This window comes from Saccostrea cucullata, unplaced genomic scaffold, assembly GCF_032062105.1.
Source record: "Saccostrea cucullata isolate Sc308-1 unplaced genomic scaffold, CSIRO_AGI_Scuc_v1 ctg7028, whole genome shotgun sequence".
Taxonomy (NCBI): domain Eukaryota; kingdom Metazoa; phylum Mollusca; class Bivalvia; order Ostreida; family Ostreidae; genus Saccostrea; species Saccostrea cuccullata.
In genome coordinates, this window is record NW_026928185.1 from 463 (window position 1) to 22379 (window position 21917).

The window sequence follows — 21917 nt, forward strand, 5'->3', positions numbered from 1 at the left end:
ACAGTCTAGAAGAAATTGAAAAAAGAGAAAACGCTAGAATTCTCTTTTTGTTTCGACAAGAAGTTAATATTAAATAAATGGTAAACTCATTTTTATTTACAAGGTTGATGGAGGTAATGAAATCTTAAATCAGTGGAATAATCATTGATAATATTTTTCATAGACGCAGACAGAACAAATACGAAACTATAATAATCGTGTGTCCGTGTCCAGCTATTCAGAAAAAGGACGTTAATTTATTCGTAATTAAACATTCCGGATGATAGCTGATATTTTTAGCAATTTACCTGTAGTTGTTGATAATAATGTATTCGTTGATTTCTTGGTTGTTGATTTGGAGGCTGGTTCAAATGTTGGCGATCCAACTGCATGGAAGGCAATTCAAATAAGATCCATGTATATTCTTTGAATTTGGATAATTAAAGAAATTTATTTTTAGCACATAAAATTGTATAATATCAATGCTAAAAAATGCAGTTAAAAGTAATACGCTATTTTTTTAGCTTTGTTCATTTAGTTCAGCTCAGATGATCAAGTTTTACCTTCACATCCAGTTGAAGGATTACAGTTTTTTTCTTCACAGTTGCAGAACTCCTGACATGAATATCCATATGCAGGATAGCGACATGGAAATTCACAGTAGGACCCAGTGTATCCTAAATCGCAATCTTAAAGTAGACGATGTCACGATAAATTTTAAGTCTTTTTTTAAGTATACTGATATTTTCATTCAACAATATAAAAATATGTTTACCCTCGGGTAACATTTTACAGCCGTGTTCATGATTACAATCACTTGGAGAACAGTTGCAAATTTGCCGACAATCTTTCCCAAAATATGGATAAGAGCATCTCAAGGTACAATTTCTTCCATAATATCCGTTCCTACACGCTAAACATTTTAAACAACTTTACATGCTCGTTAGGAACTTAATAAAATGTATTTTTAGAAAGTAAGTTTCAGTTAAGCATTCAAAATATAGTTATTATTATATTTTCCTTAGGCGTGTTTACCAATCAATGCATTTTTCATCGATAAGAATATTCTGTAAATATTTTGATCAATATATTTTAAATACCCAAACCGTCAATTGGAGTTAAAATAATACATGTTAGGACGAATTTTTATTTTATTGATATTATACTTAAAAATGAAAAGACTAAATAAATATTCTGAATTTCATTTTAAATGCTGAATGACGATATTCTGGATTTATGGATAAATTCAATAACGAAAACATACGTATACAACTATCATGTCCCTCATCCCATATAAATCCAGAGCAACAATCACTAAAAAAAATAATAAAAAGGTTATCAGACCACCTATTTATTAACATTCAGATTATTCAAAAGAAATATTTATAACATTCATTTAAAGTTACAAATATTCATCATAGATAATAATTCATCATAGATAAATAATTAATAATTGAAAATATAATTTTTTTTTATTCTATTTTCAAAAAAAAAAAAAAAAAGAAAAATTATGTCGATTGATATATTTACTGCAATAATTTCAATGCAGTCTTGGAGTGTACATTGTATTTTTCTTTTTAAAAATGCATTTCCACTTAACCTGAATGTCAGCCTATAATTTTAACAGAACACTATTAAGAGTTTATTTTTATGCATAAGTATAATTATTAAAACAATAAAAAAATATTCATTCAGGTATTTCTTTAGACAAAAGAAAATGGTTTTTCTTTACCTTTCAAATGAAGTCATTCAAGATTTTCTCTAGCATGAAAATGTTCAATTTCTTCAAATATTGAAATTTAGATACTTACTTTCCACACCGTGTTGCCCTGATGTAGATTAACTGTGATAATATTGTCAAAAAGACGTAAATCTTTCCACACGAAATATCTAATATCTTTGTGGACATTACTTTAATGTTTCGCAATGTCTTTATGTTGAATACAATTATGATAATTAATTCAGATACATGTAGTATCCATGTCGCACTTTTCATCAAGGAAGGTAAAATAAATGCAGAAAAATCTAAACCAAAATCAATTTTCCAAGAGTGAACTGATGTGGCCCAAATTTAAATAGTGACTTGGTGCTCAAAATATAGATTGATGAGGACGTAAAAGTTCAAATATCCGATATAAACGACACTTAGAATTAAATGAAAGTAAGCTGTTGTTCACACCTGTTGTTAATATCAGAAAACGCATTAGAAACTGAGTACACCACCAAAAAAAGTTTATTTGCATTAATAGGAAGAAGGAACTTTACGCAAAATATAAAAATCTTTTATAATTTAGCAAATCCTTCCTTTCTTCTGAGTCACCATACATAATTTTAGAGATATTATATTGATCATGAAATGTACATATAAATAGAATGCGGCAGTATTTAATGCATAGTATATTTTCTTATAATAATGATGCACCATGCCATCTAGAATTTGATTTTCAGAGTATTTATGTATTTTAGTTGATGATCAAGCGCAGATGATAGTCATACACTGATTTTTTTTTTCAAAAAGACACCATTCTTTATCCTTACTATAATTACATTATGAATCTGCTCAAACCTAATGCAGGAACGATTTTCATAGAATACATTCCTCTCCTGTATACTCAATAGAGCTACATGTAGTCTTTGTAACTCTAGGGCGGCGATTCTATTATTATAAGTGATCTTTTTTTTATCAAAATTATCCACAAATTTTGTTCACTAGAACCGGAAGAATTTTGTTATATAAATGTACAAGAATTTCAGAGCAGGAATTCAAATAACTTCAATCTCAAAATACTTCTTCTTTTTGAAATAGTTTTAATCAAAATATAGAAATTATTTATCTTATCTACAACACATCATCAGAATATGCTGCCATGTGCAGACTTCTCTTCGAATACAAAATTAAGTTTTTTTTCTTAAACAAGTAAAATCCAGCCCACTTAAGATAAACATAAATAACTTTATCGCAGTCTATCAATAACCAATATTTATATTTACATTTATCCAAAGAGAACGAATAAAAAATATTAAAAAAATATTCTTATTTTCTGCAACTGAAAATTAAACGTTTTTGTGTAAATATACCTGAAGAAAATGACAGCACTGTCAGAGTTGATTTCTCTGTTGGTGATGGAGATTTATTTTTAATAGGATAGAATGTATTTCACGTCTCGTTTTCCCTGATATGGATACGTCACCACATATCGATGAAAAGCTGCAAATTGAGACCTGTACAAGACACTAAGGACCAATAAGCATTAAGGGTACTTTATCATGCCGACGCCTACCGAGAGATGAGGCCTACGATTTCAGCCAAGTGATGTCTGCTTGAAAAAAAAAACAGTTGCTACATGTTTTATTTGAAGGTTAGTCGCAGCTGTGAACGTGATTCAAACAACATTACGTGATCCAATCAGGCGGCGAGCTGTTTACTGACTTAGCTACCGTAGTATCTTTTTTGTTTAGCAAAACATATAAATAAAAAAATAATAATGTACATATTATACAAAATAAAGTAAATTTTTTAAAGAGGACAGATTTCATATATTATAACTGATGTTTATTCTGCTTGGTATACTTTTGTAAAGTTTAAATTACACTTTTAGCACTAATTTAACATATTCTAAAATTTGTTTCCATCTGTAAACCTTTATTGAGTGTGTATTGTCCATATTTGTAATTTTATTGAAATATTATTAATATTTTCAAAGTCTTTATCATTTTCCAGCTATTTGGAGAAAAAATTCAAAGAATTATCCACTTTTCTAAACTTATAATTTGATATTAAGTCTCCTCCAATGAAAAAAATTGTTTGTATCATCTGTCCTTAAACACTTCGTGCGATTGCTAATATTCTAAGCTATATATCTGTAGTTGATAACAACACAGTACTGGTAAGGATTCCCGGAGCTTATAATGCATTTAAAACGTAACACTGTATTGCAAAGTTGATTGTGAGTTTTATTTTTAAGTTATGTACTTAAGTGCGCCCAATTTATATACTGTAGAGAGTTCTCTAGGTATATAAAAACATATTTGTTACGATATCATATGACCTTGTTGATTTCGTGCCGGTCATTTGTTTCTGTTTTGGAATGCTTCACAATAATCGCCTCAGCGCAGATTATTAAAACAATTATTGTTAACTTTTTGTAGCATAAATAAACTCGTTGCATCCTTATGGACCCGAAATATGATTGGGAAAAGTGATACTATGTTTTTGGTACAATATATTTCACATTTACTTCAAAATACCGACAAATCTGAGGGTATTTTCCGCTCAATATCGTCATCTGTTTTAAAACAAAGCTATTATACATTTTTCCCAAGTAGGATTCAGTTAGAGGGGAAACTTTGCTTGCATATTTCCACAAAAGATATTAAATAAATCCTCATCAATACATGTAACCTGCGCCAGGCTCTTTTATACACATATTATGAACTCTGCCTCTGTCCACGGGTATAGAAAAGGGTAAATGTCAAACCTTTATTTTCGTACGTGGCTTGTACACGCTGACTCTCAAACGAGAGTAATAAAGGAAAGTCATCTAAATTATTCGGATATATTAGCTTTTTGAAAAAAAAATTCTATAAACGCGTTTATTTTAAACTAGCATTCTGCTCCTTTATATGCAGATAAAAATAAGGTGTACAGTTTATGACACTTTAACCATCATTACAGCTCAAGTATGGAGTGACTTGACGTCATTTTTAATTATGACGTCATATATATGTAGTTCAGAGAAGTGCAAGCAGAGAGTACACTTCAATATTCTCCGGGAAGCCTTATCGTACCTGCGAATATTGTAGTCGTTGATTTCTTGGTTGTTGATTTGGAGGCTGGTTCAAGTGTTGGTGATCCAACTGCATGAAATACAATTTAGATAAGATATATTCTTTGAATTTGGAAAATGAAAGAAATTTATTTTTAGTCAATAAAATCGTATAGTCTACACTGTACAAAATATGTTTAGATGATAGACACTTTTCTAAGCACATTCTTGTTACACTTTTTAATGCGTTGAAATTCTAAATACAAATATAATGAATTTCATTACGTGTAACGGAAAGTGTTCAGAGCCTAAACACTTACATGTTTAGATTTTAATCAGTTTACAAATACATATATATCTTTATACGCTGTTTTTAATTTTAATCAGCTTAGCAAGCAGTTATTTCTTTAAAAGTTTATCAAGTTTATTTACTTCCAGCAATTCTTTCACTGAGCTTACGTCGCGGGTTCGAATCCCACTGCGGGACGTGGAAACCGGTCCTTCGGATGAGACCGTATAAACCGAGGCCCCGTGTCGCAGTAGGTGCTGGCACGAAAAAGATCCCTCACTGCTCAAAGGCCCTGAGTGCCGAGCATAGGACAAAATTTGTAGCCCTCCACCGGCAAGTGGTGGCGTCTCCATATGAGTGAAAAATTCTTGAGAGGGGCGTTAAACAATATACAATCAATCAATCAATCTTTCACTGAGCAACACATGCATACTTTGTTTTCATCAGTGACCCTCAGTAAGTAATCCAATTCCGTAATATAAGAATGTTTTTGGGTTACTCAAAGCTATAACGAACAGCAGACAGCTATTATTGTGCTACATTTATTGAACCTCGTTTAACCACTATTTACTACTTATACCGATATACATATTATTAATGACAATCTATATAATGTATTCCTTTCTAGCTTTCAGGAAAGCGAAGAGAATCTTGATCTACAACTACATGTGTAATTTCATGTCTATTTACGTAGCCGATCGTGGTCAATCAATGTAAAATGAAAATGATAGTAAACATAATTTTTATCGTAGTTATGTTGCATTTTAAATGCATTTCACGATCTCTTCGTAATTATCATTTTGATTACCATTCACTTCCTTTAATCAATCTTCTTAGCCTACATTGGGATTTTCTTTGTTTCGATAGCCGTTCTATTTATCGTTCGAATTTATATGCGTCATGTCCGGGAAGATAATTCTTTAGTTCACAGAAACGTGTTCAATTTCTAAACAATTATATCTAAACATATGTTAAATCTAAAGGCGTTTAGATATAACAAACGTTTAGACATAAATGCTTAGGTGTTAAACATATTCTTAAACATGTTGAGGTCTACACGGGTAATGGAAGTGTTTATTTTCTAAACGCAGTTTTTACAGTGTATACTTATTATCAATGCTATGTTATGAAATGCTATAAAAACTAATACACTTTTGTGAAATTTATCTCTTGTTCTTCAGTTCAGATGATCAAGTTTTACTTCACATCCAGTTGAAGAATTGCAAAATCTTTCTTTGCAATTGCAGAACTCCTGGCATAAATATCCATATGCAGGATAGCGACATGGAATTTCACAGAAGGACCCAGTGTATCCAGGGTCGCAATCTAAAAGTAGAAGAAATCGAGATAAATGATGAATGTTTTTTTTTCAAAACAAAAGTATGTTGAATTTTTTATTGAACAATAATAGAATATATTTACCCTCAGGTAACATTCCGAAGCCATGTTCATGATTGCAATCACTTTGAGAACAGTTGCAAATTTGCCGACAATCTTTTCCAAAATATGGATAAAAGCATCTCAAGGTACAATTTTTCCCATAATATCCACTCCTACACGCTAAAAAATAATGACTTAAACAACTTCAAATGCTCATCGGGAACTGAATAAAACACATTTTCAAAGAATTACTTTCAGTTTGGCATTCAGGATACAGTTACGGTAATTTAGTTAGACGTGTTAGTTGTTCAACAATCAATAAAAGGAAATCTGTAAATATTTTTATCAACATTATTATAAATACCAAAACTATCAACTAATATCAACTTAATAAGAAGGCCGAATTTTTATTTTGGTGATATACTACGATGATGAAAAGACTAAATTGATATTCTGAATATCATAACAATTGCTGACATTCAGGACTAATAGATTAGATCAATGATGAAAACATAAGTATACAGCTATTACGACCTTGATCCCATATAAAACCAGAGCAACAGTCACTAAAAAATGATATAAAACAGGTTATTAAAACTTCAATTATCTGTTCAATATTCATATTATTTAGATGGGGCATTGTAGCAACCTCTAATGATAAAACGCCGCTTAATGATACAAATAGCATTGAGCGTTGCAATTGCAACGCTTAATGCCATAAATTATTGCATTAATAGCTGACATTATCAACCGCTAATGCTAAATCGCCGCTTAATGACAGAATTATTTCATTAAGCGTCACAAATGCAGTGCAACACCGACGCTTAATGAAACAAGCAAATATCGACATATTCGATGCTTAATAATATACACTAGTGTATCATTAAGCGTTGAAGTTGCAACTCTTAATGATATAAAATTTAGAAATCGCTTGTAATATCTCATAGAAACACACATCCACCTTTCCTGAACAATGAGATATCACTTGTCAAAATATTTATGCATGCCCTTGTGCTATATAAATGGTAATTATTGGAGTTTTACTGTGTTTTCTATCTAGTCAAGGGAACGTCTTTAAGCTCCGGATGTTTAAGAGACAGACAGTCAGATAGCTGGAAGAAAGAGATACAAACAAAGGGATGAATAAAATGATATTCAAATCCTTTTAAAAGAATCATTTTTTTTACTGAAAATACAGAGGGAAACAAGCAATTAAATTCCCTTTAATTTGATACAATGATTTTAATACTCAACCTAAAATATATAGAATATATTTAAATATTCCAAACTTTGTATTTTAGATTTGATACAGCTTAACACATGTCACTGTTAACGTTTCAGATATACGTATCGAGAAATAAATTTATAATTTTCATTATAATTGTATTTTTAATCTGCTTCATTTCTCCAAATTTCGAAAAAGAGAGACATCAATATTGACAATTTATGTTTTAGTATATAAAACACAAAGAATACAAAATTAATGAATGCAATACATTGAATAATATATTATGTTGAGAAAAAGGTTCATTTATCCTTTTTCTGTTATCAGTTTTACTTGAATACATTACTGTGGCATGATTATTTTAGAATAAATTCTGAAAACTAGTACATGTATATAATTATCAAATTATAAAAAAAACATGTCGAATGAAGTTGATGAAGCTGATTTTTTTTTAATTCTAAATGACGCATACTTCATTTTGTAGTATATTTGCCGTCTGTCTGTAAACAATTGTTCAAAAATGCTACTCCTCCTGCAGTTTTAGTCTGATTTTAATATAACTTGGCACACAAGTAGACTACACTAAAATACCTAATTTCTGTATCGGTTTTTGATATCTGTGAACGGTGTTGCCTTAATTACTAAAAATAGAAATTATATAATAAAATGCTACTGATCCAATATTTTTTGTCTAATTTCAAAATAACTTAGCTCACATGTAGAGTACACTTAAAGATATCGCTTTTTGATTTCGATGAACGGTGTTGCCATGGATACTAAGATAGAAATTTCTGTGAAATACTTTCAGAATGCTAATCCTCCTACAGTTTTAGTCAGATTGTAATATAATTTGGCATGCAAGTAGACTATATACTGGCATACTTTGTGTTTTTTGATTTTGTTGATTGATGTTGCCATGGTAACTAAAATTTAAAATTTGTAAAATTTCATTGAAAGCTATTACTATAGTTATAGTTTTATTGCAATCTTGCCACAATAATGGACTTAATTAAGGACCATCATTCTATTGATTGCTTCTGTTAAGTTTTAAGCCCCAACTGCTACTTTTTTCTTCCTTTATTATAAGTAAGTACAAACGAGTAGAGCTAGAGTCTCGACAGAGATAAATTTTTTTTCTTTCGATATATAAGATTAAGTTTACATCTGACTAATATTAAAATGAAATAAATTTAAATGAATATTTCTTTTTTCGGTACAAGAGAGACCCTCTATATTTATGCATGTATTAGTATTCATTTCTTGTACATTATTCTTTTAGAGAAATGGTCCTGTTGCTAAAAAAAATTTGGAACTTTTTTCTGAATCTTAACCTTGAATTATAATGAAATATTAAGAATAGGAATCAAAACATAATTACATCAAAGTTTCAAAGTCTCTACTATTGTTAATTAAAGTCCAATATAGTTTACTGTAGTATTTTTTAAGGATACATCTTTTTAATTTACGCCAGCCGTGAAAAAAAACCTTCTAAATTTCAGTTTATCGTCCAATGTAACATCACCGACTATCTCATTAAAATGAAAACAAGAGGCCCAGGGGTCACAGCGCTCACCTGAGCACATTTCTTGTATTTAAAAGTTCATAAATTTGAACAAACTAGAATCTACAATACCTGAGGATGATTCCATATAAGTAACACTAATCATAGCTTTGAAGTACTTGAAAAGAAGATTTTAAAAGGTTTCCCTATATATATCCCTATGTAAAACTTGGGTGGGCCATTTTGGCCCCACCCTAGCCCCAGGAGTCATGATTTGAACAAACTTGAATTTACACTACCTGAGGATGATTCCACATGAATTTTATCTTTCCTGGCCCAGTGGGTGTGGAGAAGAAGATTTTTAAAGATGTTTCCCTACATATTCCTATGTAAAACTTGGGTCGGCCATTTTGGCCCCACCCTAGCCCCAGGGGTCATCATTTGAAAAAAAAAAACTTGAATGTACACTACGTGAGGATGATTCCATTTGAGTTTCACCTTTCCTGGCCCAGTGGTTCTTGAGAAGAAGTTTTTTTTAAGATTTTTCCTATATATTCCTATGTAAAACTTGGGTCGGCCATTTTGGCCCCATCCTAGCCCCAGGGGTCATCATTTGAATAAATTTGAATCTACACTACCTGAGGATGATTCCACATGAGTTTCATCTTTCCTGGCCCAGTGGTTCTGGAGGAGAAGATTTTTAAAGATTTTTCCTATATATTCCTATGTAAAAATTGGGTCAGCCATTTTGGCCCCACCCTTGCCCCGGGGGTCATGATTTGTACAAACTTGAATCAACACTACCTGAGGATAATTCCACTTGAGTTTCACCTTTCCTGGCCCAGTGGTTCTGGAGAAGAAGATTTTTAAAGATTTTTCCTATATATTCCTATGTAAAAATTGGGTCAGCCATTTTGGCCCCACCCTTGCCCTGGGGATCATGATTTGAACAAACTTGAATCTACACTACCTAAGGATGATTACACATGAGTTTCGTCTTTCCTGGCCAAGTGGTTCTGGAGAAGAAGATTTTTTAAGATTTTTCCTAAATATTCCTATGTAAAACTTGAGTCGGCCATTTTGGCCCCACCTTTGCCCCGGGGGTTATGATTTGAACAAACTTGAATCTACACTATCTGAGGATAATTCCACATAAGTTTCACTTTTCCTGGCCCAGTGGTTCTTGAGAAGAAGATATTTTAAAAATGCCATTAATTTTTCTCTAATTCATAATTATCTCCCCTTGGAAAAGGGCGTGACGCTTCATTTGAACAAACTTGATTCCCCTTCATCCAAGGATACTTTGTGCCAAGTTTCGTTAAAATTGGCCCAGTTGTTCTTGAGAAGAAAATGAAAATGTGAAAAGTTTACGACGACGACGACGACGACGACAACGACGACAACGACAACGACTACAACGACAACGACAAACAACGGACAAATTTTGATCAGAAAAGCTCACTTGAGCCTTCGGCTCAGGTGAGCTAAAAAGCCGATCAAACTATGCTGTAGTTTAATGGAAGTTTTCAATTTAAGAAGAAGTTATGAGACAAAGTATGTTTGTAAGCTTCGGGATTGGATGGGGTGGGGGTTATTTACATTAATACATAATTTATATTGGTTACGGTAGGATTCTCCGCACATTTCTTGTATTTAAACATTTTCACAGAATCAAGAGGACAATATTACTAAGTGATGGTATCAGTGAGATAAAATTTGACGGCTTCATATTAGAGGCAAGGTCAGTTCAAGGTCATTAACTTTTTCCTGGACATCAAGGTCAGACGACACGTTCCTTAATAATGTTTTAGGTCAAAGTCATTATCTTTTTCCTGGACACTAAGGTCAGACGACACGTTCCTTAATAATGTTTTAGGTCAAGGTCATTACCTTTTTCCTGGACATTAAGGTCAGACGACACGTTCCTTAATAATGTCTTAGGTCAAGGTCATTACCTTTTTCCTGGACATTAAGGTCAGACGACACGTTCCTTAATAATGTTTTGTATCTCTTGGAATAAGATAAAAAAACATTCATATTTTGCATTTTCTTCTAATTTCTATATTGTTTTTCAAACTGTTTTTAAATATAGGTACACCAAAAAAATGGTGAGAAAGGCCGTTCAAATGATTACCCATAGGGGTTTTATAAGAGATATGAATCTTTGGTATCTTGTCCAAATGGCTGGTAAGGTATCTTTATTTTTTGCGAGGAATCTTATAGTACCTTTTTCAATGACAATCTTCAGAAAAATTAAATATTTTTGAGGAACGTGTCGTCTGACCTTAACATTAAAACAGAAGTTTCTGTCGAAACTGTAGCTCTACTGGTGTGTATTTATAACAAAGGATGAGAAAAGAAGCCATTGCCATCAGACAAAAATTGTAGAAGGAGTAGCGTTTTAAAGGAATTTCATAGACATTTCTATTTTCATTAATAATGACAACCTTGTTTATTAAGATCAAAAACCGATGCACTAATTTAGGTATCTTAGTGTAGTCTACTTGTGAGCCAAGTTATATTGAAATCAGACAAAATTGTAGGACAAGTAGTGTTTTAAAGGAATTTCAAAGAAAATTCTATGTTTAGTAATCACGGCAACACTGTTAATCCAAATAAAAAACCGGTGAAATATCCTATGTATCTTAGTGTAGTCTATTTGTGTGCCAAGATATATTGAAATCAGACCAAAACTGTAAAAGGAGTAGCATTTCAAAGAAAGTTTACTTAAAATTCTATTTTTAGACACCATGGTAACATGGTTCATTGAAATAAAAACCGATGTATTGTTTAATGTATCTTAGTGTAGTCTACTTGTGTACCAACTTAAATTGAAATCAGATCAAAACTGTAGGAGGAGTAGCATTTAAAAGAAATTTCACAGAAAATTTAATTTTTAGTAACCATGGCAACACCGTGCATCGAAATCAAAAACCGATGCACTATTTTATGTATCTTTGTGTAGTCTACTTGTGTGCCAAGTTATATTAAAATCAGACGAAAACTGTAGGAGGAGTAGCGTTTTGAAAATTTGTTTACGGACAGACAGAAGGACGGACGACGGACACTTTACAATCGCATAAGCTCTTCTGGTCTCTGACCAGTAGAGCTAAAAATTACTGTTTCCAATAATGCAATCCCTACTTGTAGTTCAAAAGATTAATTTTTTTTTTTGCTTAGAAAAATACTACCTTATTGGGCCTATAAGATTATATTACCAGATTAACATGGATAATTCAAATAAAATGGATATTTGCTAATCCGAATTTCCTCTATTTTTCTAAAATTTTTAGGATTTATTTGTTATTTTTAAAATTTTGTTTCCTATATTAAAATTTTTCTAATTTTCACATATTGTAAAGTTGGTACATAAAGGTACAAAATGATACAAAAACTAATAGTTTTGATCCTTTACTAAGAGAGAAATAACACTTTTTATGGATTTTTGGCTCAAATCTTTACTTGGATTTGAAGCATTTAAAAGCAAACATAGTTCTAGTATGTGTGAAAAATCTTATTTATTTGATATATTTTGAAACAAAATGTCCCTTATTTTTAATTTTACTTACATTTGAAAATTTCGTCTAGTCTTTGATTGCGTAAAAATATAACTAAATTCAATGCTCTATAATAATTTTGAGAGGCAGAAAAGAAGATATTTTCATGCGCCGACATTCCGCTAAAAATATAGTCCCTGCTAGTTTTCAAACACAGTTTACCATTTCTATTTCAAGTTGTGTAATTGTGATGCATTGGAAAGAAAAATAGGGTCTTTAAAACCTCCTACATCTAAATATATGACCTATCAACAAATATACTTTGAATATTCCATCTAGTCAGAAACCAGAGGAGAATCCTACTTAAGTTCAATATTTCTTTAATGTTTTTGTGAAGATTGGGGATTTTTTTTTATTCTCCATTTTTGGAGGCCATCCCCTTTACTTGGAAAATTTTCCAACAGACTTGCTTTATATTCAACCTACGTTTCTTTTTATCATCTAAATTACATGTGCATTTCTAATCAAATTATTGTTTTTTTACAACGATAAAAATGAAAATTAAATAAAAGTCATTGCAATAATAACTCTAACTCGTGCTTTTTTTTTTTGCCAACTAGACAGCACACAGAAAGAATTCTGTTTTTCTCTCTTTCCTTGCATTTGTGCTACTTTATATGCATAGAATCAGTTGAGCTAGTGACCAAGTGGAATCGAATTAACATCTACTTATGTAGCGCCAAGAATGCCATGCCTTACATACAAAAAGTCCAAGCAAATCAAAGCATTGTACTTTATGTTTGGAATAATTAGATACAATAATTTCTTAAATTATTCAAAAGTGGTTAATTCTATTCATAACTAGAAAAATTTCAGTCTGTTTCCACTGCAATTGTCAGTGAATAATGATCTATTTCGGTATACTTGTAACCATTTATACACGCCTGTTAGTCGGTTCTGCTTATAAGTCTGAAATTTAGACAGTTTTTTTTCACTCACGGCTGACGTTAAATAGCGGACATGTCCCTAACTAAAAAAAATACTATAGAAAACTATATAGTTTACTATAGTTTAATATAATTAACAAGAGAAGCAAAGTAAAGACTTTGGAACTTTGATTTTTTATAGTGAAAACTTTGGAACATCGCAAACCACGGTCAAAATATATGATCCTCTCCCATTCTGGCCGTGGTTTCATGAAAGATATGGAGATAACGAACTGTATTCAATCACAAAGTCCATAAAACAATATAAAATTAGAGCAGAGCAAACACGGACCCCCGAAACATCAGAGGTGGGACCAGGTTCAATGGAGGAGTGAACATTCCCTGCCGACCGATAACATATACCGTGCTCCTTATCATGATTAGGAAATAACGGAAAAATCCGTCGTCAATTCAGTGTATAAATAATGGACTAACAATTGGTATGAAAAACGTCAATCAGCATTTGACTCAATGATAAATTGTATTTAATGAGAAGGTCATTGTATCAACCAAAGAACTTACGAAATGATGACTTTAAACGAGACTGTTGATATTCTTGTTTCATCAACTTGCTTGTCAATAATTTACCTCGTTTTAGAAATTGTTCATACGTAGAGCATGCTTTTGCACATCGAATCAACTGAGATATATTATACTCTGTATGTAGATGATGAAGATTTATTGCTGCATAAGTAAAACAGTTGACGATAAAAAAGTTAAAGTCATCAGAATATTTTGTAGCTCATTAAAGTATTAACCAATGCAAGTAAAGCATAGTCGGACCTTTCATGTGACCTTTCAATACCCATTCGCAGTGAACGAATACTTCTGATGAATACTAGTATTAATAGAGAGGGTCTCTCTTGTACCGGAAAAAGAACTATTCATTTAAATCTATTTCATTTTAATATTAGTCAGATGTAAACTTAGTCTTATATATCGAAAGAAAAAAAAATATATACTACAAATGAAATATGCGTCATTTAGAATTAAAAAAAAAAAACAGCCTATTCAACCTCAGTCAATATGTATATTGTAATTTGATATATACTAAAATTCAAATTTGATTATAAAATAATCATGCAACAGTGATGTATTCAAGTAACACTGCTCACAATTGAAACACAAATGAACCTTTTTCTCAACACAATATATATTATTCTGTGTATTAAATGTACTTGTATTCTTTTTTTATATATCCTTAAACATAAGTTTCCAATATTGATGTCTCTTTTTCTCGGAATTTGGAGAAACGAAGCAGATTAAAAAAACGATTGTGAAAATCTCGATACGTATATCTGAAACGATAAAAATATTCAAATAAAATAATATATTTCAGGTTGAGTATTAAAATCATTGTATCAAATTAAAAGGAATTTGATTGCGTGTTTCCCTCTGTATTTTTAGTTTAAAACAAATGGTTCTTTTAAAGGATTTGAATATCATTTTATTTATTCCTTTGTTTGTATCTCTTTCTTCCAGCTATCTGACTGTCTGTCTCTTAAACATCCAGGGCTTAAAGACGTTCCCTTGATTAGATAGAAAACACAGTAAAACTTCAATAATTACCATTTATATAACACATGTACAAGGGCATATATAAATATTTTGACAAGTGATATCTCATTGTTCAGGAAAGGTGGATGTGTGTTTCTCTTAGATATTGCACGAGCGATTTCTAAATTTTATATCATTAAGGATTGCAACTCCAACGCTTAATGATACACAAGTGTGTATCATTAAGCTTTGAATATGTCGATATTTGCTTGTTTCATTAAGCGTCGATTTTGCACTGCATTTGTGACGCTTAAAGATATAATTCTGTCATTAAGCGGAGTTCTAGCATTAGCGGTTGATAATGTCAGCTATTAATGCAATAATATATTGCATTAAGCGTTGCAATTGCAACGCTTAACGCTATTTGTATCATTAAGCGGCGTTTTATCATTAGAGGTTGCTACAGGGCATTTATAACATTCATTTAAATTTACAAGTATTCAACAAAAAGTCACCATATAATCTAAAAATATAAACGTTAAACTGTCCTTATTTTAATTAAAAAAAATAAAGTCGTGCAAATTTTTAGATTTAATGCTATCATTTCAATACAGTCTTTGAGTGTACTTTCTATTTTTTTAAAAATACGCATTGCAAACGTTTACATTTCTGCAGGTAAAAGAAACCGTTTTGTACACGTAGATAGAGTTATTTTTACCTTTCAAATAAAGTCATTAAGATTTTCTCTAGCTTGAAAATGCTTAACACCTTCTGTAAGAAGCTGACAATGTGTATCTTCGAGTCTTAATATTTGAATTAAGATACCTACTTTCCACACCACGTTGCCCTTGTGTAAGTTAACAGAGATGATATTGTCAAAATGACGTGAATTTTTCCACACAAAATATTAAATATCGTTGTGGACATTGTTTTCGTTTTTCATAATCCCCTTATATTTAATACAATTATATTGATTAATTCAGTTGTTCTGAAATCTGCACTTCTCTTCAAGGAAGGTGCAGATATATGCAGAAAAATGAAAATCAAAATCCATTTTCAAAATGTGAACGGATGTTGCCCAAATTTAAATAATGAGTTGGTGCTCAAAATATAGATTGATCAGGACATTAAAGTGTAAATATCCGATATAAACGACACTTAGAAGTAAATGGCAGAATGCTGTTGTTCACACCTGTTGACATTGTCCGAAAACACTTTATTTTAAAAGTTTTCCTCCTTTTCATGAAACTTTAGAAACTGTGTACACGATCAAAAAAATTAGTTTATTTGCATTAAGAGGAAGAAGGACGTTTAGTTAAATATATTCTGAGGTGCCGTACCTAATTTTAGAGATATTAATCATGAAATGTACATATGGATACAATGCCGCAGTATTTAATTCATAGTACTTTTTCCTATAATAACGATGCACCATGCCATCGAGGATTTGATTTTCAAAGTATTTATGTATTTTAGTTGCTGATCGAGCGCTGATGATATTCAAACACTATATATTTTTTTTTTTGTAAAAAGACACCCTTCTTCATCCTTACTATAGTTATATCATGAATCTGCTCAACACCTTAATGTAGGGACGATTTTCATATATACTGAGCAAAATAAGTTTAGCAATTTAAGATATTTATTAAAAGATAAAGTGAAAAAAAAAATAGAAATGGCACTTACAATTAAATTGTAATATGAGCTTGTCATCACATTACCAAATACGGCAAATTTTACAGAAAATTGTGTGCTTTTTTGTAAGAAATATCGTAAAACTGATCACAGAGACGGGTTTGAAAAGTAGGATTAATTTCAATATTGTGTAAGCCCTCCAGTTGCAGCAATAGGGTCTGTAAGCCTCGTTAACTTTCACTTTCGTTTTCTAACTTCCGGGTACCTGAGCGTTCTTGGAGACAATGGATTACCGCTTGGCATTTAGTTTTAAGCCTAGCGGTGGACTAGCAGAGCCTGTCATGTCGTTTGTTTCCCGATTAATGAAAAGAAGAGGATATAATGGATTGATTGATACAGGTAAACAGCGTTTAACTGCTTTATTGTTTTATTAAATGACGTACATACAAGCCATTCCGAATGGGTCACGATTAGCAGTGTGGTTGGCGAACATTTTAAAGCATGAAGGAAAATTTAAATAGTTTTAAAGCTGAAATAATGTGTTTCCAAACTAAAAGGTTCCCTACAGATTGGTTCCTTAAATCTATTTCATTTATTTAGCACACGGGACGGGTACATAGAATGGGGGGGGGGGGGCTTAACCAACAAAATAAAGGTAAACACCAATTTTCAATGCCTATATTATGTATATATTTGCAATAAAAAGGGGGCTAAAGCCTATGTATTATACTTGAATTACAGTAGAAATAAAATAGATTTACTTGTTATGTACTCTATCCAGAAATAAAAATGTCAAATATTACTTTTACTTCTTTCATGTAAACAGGGATGTATACACTATATATATTCAATTTCAATATAACTTGTATAGCCTTATGACTCCCTTCCCGAATACTCTTAAAATCATGAGACAGACTTTTTTTTTCTTTCTTAAAATAGGAATTAGAAATAGGAATATTTTTAATGAAGGCATTTGTCAGACATCTAACGTTGTCTCCAAAAAGGCAATGACTGGGTCCATAGGACATTCATACTTCAACGTTAGAATATCTTATCTACATTTGTCATCATATTTTATAGGGATCCAGCAGATACAGAAAAAGGGACAACACTTCGACTGAATGTGTCATCCATATACCGGTATAGATCTGTTCTGTTCATGAGGCATACATACTGTAAATGTATTACATTTGGCGTGTACAATATTTGGTGGAAATTCAATTTTCAACAAGTTATCATACTATTAGATATCTGAATGTGCTAGTTATTAAATTCATATACAAGACATTTAGAGATGTACTTGGATAGGCGGACTATGTTTTCCACTAAATAAAATATATGGCTAAATGTAATATGTTTACATTATGTATAGTATATCTCATAATGCTTATACTCATGAAGAGTGTGACAACTTCCAAGTAGTTAATGATGGAATTTATTTTCTTTTGTATTGGGTAAATTTTGGGCTGCACTTTTTTCTTTCTTCATTATCAAACCTACTAGTTCATTTATTTGTCAAATTCACGAAAGCTCACATACAATGGTAAATAAATTAAGTTGAATGAACCATAATACTAGTTAAATTTGGCACATACTTTCTTATTAAATATCAAATTTGATTGGTTAAAAACATTTGTTAACAATTACTTTTCTCCTTCGGTGTGCCTAACATTACATCCCCATGATTCAAATTGCACGTTGATAGGTACATGTAACTTCTCCATAAAAATAGCTAACTGTGCAGAGTGTTTGCACACTCGTTTCAACAAATAACATTTTCTTAAAAATACTTCAGTGTAACAAGACATATATTGCATGTTTATTTTGATACACTATACATGAACTTGAGAAAAAAATTAAGGAAGTTGACATTGTATATTTGCTAGTTACTTGTGTAATTAGTTCTGTAGATATATTTAGGATGTACACAGGCATAATATATTACTGTTAATATTTGAGAAAGTATTCATTTTTTGTGTAGATGCTCACTTCCACTTAAATACATTTGCCAGGTTCTTGTGAAAAGTGTTTTATTTGGCACCATTCAGCTACAAATACCCAATGTACTCTTTGCCGGTGGAATTGTGACCTCAATCAACTGCTCATGACACTGCTAAATGGCAGAGAATTTTCTGCTGAGACAAGCAAATTGTTTCAAACATTTTACACCTGCAGGTTAGTACTTATGAAATTTTGTTTGAAGGAAAATACAAGCCAGATGTAGTACAAAAGTGTTGATACAAGTCATTTAAAATTTTCATTTCTTTGCAGGTAGTGATGAGTGCAACAGAAGTTTTTATCAGGATCTCGTCCGACATCATAGGTACAACTGGTCACTGTGATTTTTTAAATAAGAGGACATATTGTAAAGGCGCCTAGGCGGTTACATATGTACAAGTGGCTCCAAATGATGCTTCACTGTTTTCCTTCACTTTATACGTAAACCTGGATTGGTCTTTGATGCAGTAATATAGAGCCATGTCATGTTTGAAATCCCATCTTCCCACTGTCACAAAGTGCTGTAATAAAATGATTTTGATTTAAATATATATATTTTTTGTTTATATAAAATGTAACAAAACATTTTACAGAAATTAAAATATTGTACAAGTGGAAATTTTAGCGAGATCATGATGCAAATTTAGTGATTTGTCCTTAAAATTTGGTATTTTCTATTTAGCGAGAAGTAATTGTAGCGATTTTTAAAAGATTACTAACTTTATAATATTTGTATATAATTTTCATTAACATATTAATTATTACAACTTAAACACATTTAATTTTCAGTGATATTCAATTTTAGCAATCTCAGAAACCTAGCTGATAATGCCTCGCTAAAAATTATGCTTATACGGTATTAAAACTACCAATTAAATAAGTATCTTAAATGAAAATCTTTTGAAGGTTTTGCTTGTCAATTCTTTGCTTATAGGGTTACTTACCTTTAATAATGTCATGACAAGTGAGGCACATGGCTGGTCTTCACGCTGGATGAGTTCTTGATCAAATCAGTGATGTCCTAAGATTTCCAGATAAGCTGACAAAAACCTGTAATTTAACAAACTTCTGTAAAATGTCATTCGAATTATTACACAGTTGTTCCAGTATGCATTACTGATAATTTAGGTGTAATGAGTTATAAATCTGGTAAATATCCATTTACTGGATATTTGATACAAATCTTAACCTTCTTCATTAAATTTTATCAATATTTTTACAAGAAAAACAGACTAAAACAGACTAAAATTGTCCTTTTTATACCAAAAAATGTCTAAGGCCTTTTCATAAAAAAAATTTGATTTAAAAATATTTGTTTTAAACACTGTATTTTCATATCTGAGTGCCCCTACTAAGGCCAACAATAACAAAATGATTTGTTTGATGTACTCAGCCTTACCCATTAAAATCTGCCCTACCAATAGTAATCATTTTTTCAGCACTTCAATTTTTTTGAAAACTTCAACAGATTTCTGAGTCTGTGATTTTTAATATAACAGTTATCAATGTTTTTCAATACTGTAAGGCAGAAAAAAACCTACCAACTAATCTGGATAGTCTGGATACAAACACATATTTAATGATGGCCAATGTTGACAAATTTATTAGTCATTTTATAAAAAAAAATTCAATACATGTATATATAATATTATTATTCATTTAAACTGTATACAAGGGTTTCATCCCATTTTAATACTGAGGTGATTACGTTGCACACTGTGGAACATGGAGACATGGATACTTCATATGAGACCGTTTAAACTATGTCACAGGTACTGGCATGAAAAATATCCCTCACTGCTTAAATTGACAATGGCCCCGAGTATAAGACAAAATTTACATCTCTCCACCATCAAGTGGGTGCGTCTCCATACAAGTGAAAAATTCTTGAGAGGGAAGTTAAACAACAATCAATCGATTAATAGTGAGGTGAGATGACAGTATAGATGAATCATGGGTAAATGTCTAAAAGAATACCCTGGGGTGAGCGAGGGTAAAGCATTACTGGACATCCATGATCTTTTTGCATTATTTTGATATACTATGTCTTAGGAAAATAAATTCTATATATATGTCCTAGAACTTATTCTGTTGCATCTGATTAATTTCATACCTGTATTTGATTTGCATTTTTAAGGAGGTTGATCATTCAAAGTCAGTTTAGTCTTATGTGCTTGACTGGATCTTTCAGCAACAGCATCTTTCATCTGTGTTACTGCCTGGTTCTCTTGTACTTCTGCTATAAAATAAGTTTTAATGTATATAATTGTATGAGATCGATGAATAAATAAAGAGAAAATGCAGCAGACCAGACCGGGATTTGAACCCAGGCCCCCTGAAACTCCGGTCAGGTGCTCTACCAACTGAGCTATCTGGCCCAAACTTCTACACATGTATGGTCATTGTATTGAAGTGATTTGAATTTTGTTTAATGTTGAATGCAGCGAAATACTTCAAATAGCAAAATATAATTATATGAACATCTTATCTCTGGGAAATAGATCTAAAATAGGTGATCCAGTGACATACAACAGGTAAAACTTTATTTTAAAAAAATATATTTACCGATGCAAAAGTGATGCAGGCTCCACAATATGACGTTTGTACCCATCGGACACTGACAAAACTTCTCCTCTATAATTAGCTGATAATAACATTATCGTCCTCGAATTCGAGAAAAATCTGTTAACAAATTTAGGCGAAAGATGATTATGAATCTATTTCATTCGGGTATAAAGTAAAACACTTCATTTTCTCTCAAAAAAAACATGAAACAGTTGACATTCTCTGATTGTTTACCTGTATTTCGATCGAAATTTTCCTGGTGGACACTCGCACCCAAGCTTTTATGACACGCAATTCATCCATCGTAAGTCGGAGAACCCTTCTGCGTGTCCAAAGGGCTTTTCAAGTAAAAAATTCTTCTAGGACCATGTGCGTTCGACCAAAACCATTTGTTTTGTTGAATTGTTACAACGTTGGATGACGCAGTTTCTGCGCGTCAAGTTTAAAAAAGAAGTGTGTGTTTTGTTACCCTTTTCTATACTGATTTTAAGTAGAAACAAAATTAAACAATTTCGAAAAATATTTCTAAAATTATACCCAAAAACAATTGCTAAACTTATTTTCCTCAGTAAATCTACTCAAAAGAGCTAGTCCCACTA

At 31.5% G+C, this 21917-nt stretch overlaps 1 protein-coding gene and 1 long non-coding RNA gene across 2 annotated transcripts in view; both read right to left on the reverse strand.

Annotated features, from left to right (window-relative positions):
* Nucleotides 1–287: 287 nt before the first annotated feature.
* The window catches only part of LOC134276690 (multiple epidermal growth factor-like domains protein 10), a gene marked incomplete at both ends in the record, with an annotated part of 31404 nt that continues 9774 nt past the window's right edge, over nucleotides 288–21917 (reverse strand). The window contains 3 exons of the mRNA XM_062758962.1: nucleotides 288–365; nucleotides 543–668; nucleotides 755–892. Coding sequence (XP_062614946.1) covers nucleotides 288–365; nucleotides 543–668; nucleotides 755–892 — 342 coding nt within the window. The remainder of the gene's footprint in view (nucleotides 366–542; nucleotides 669–754; nucleotides 893–21917) is intronic.
* On the reverse strand, nucleotides 19178–21463 carry LOC134276691 (uncharacterized). Its single transcript, XR_009994102.1, has 4 exons — nucleotides 21319–21463; nucleotides 20867–20992; nucleotides 19698–19803; nucleotides 19178–19274 (listed from the first exon to the last, which is right to left on the reverse strand). It is a non-coding gene; the product is annotated as an uncharacterized LOC134276691 (long non-coding RNA).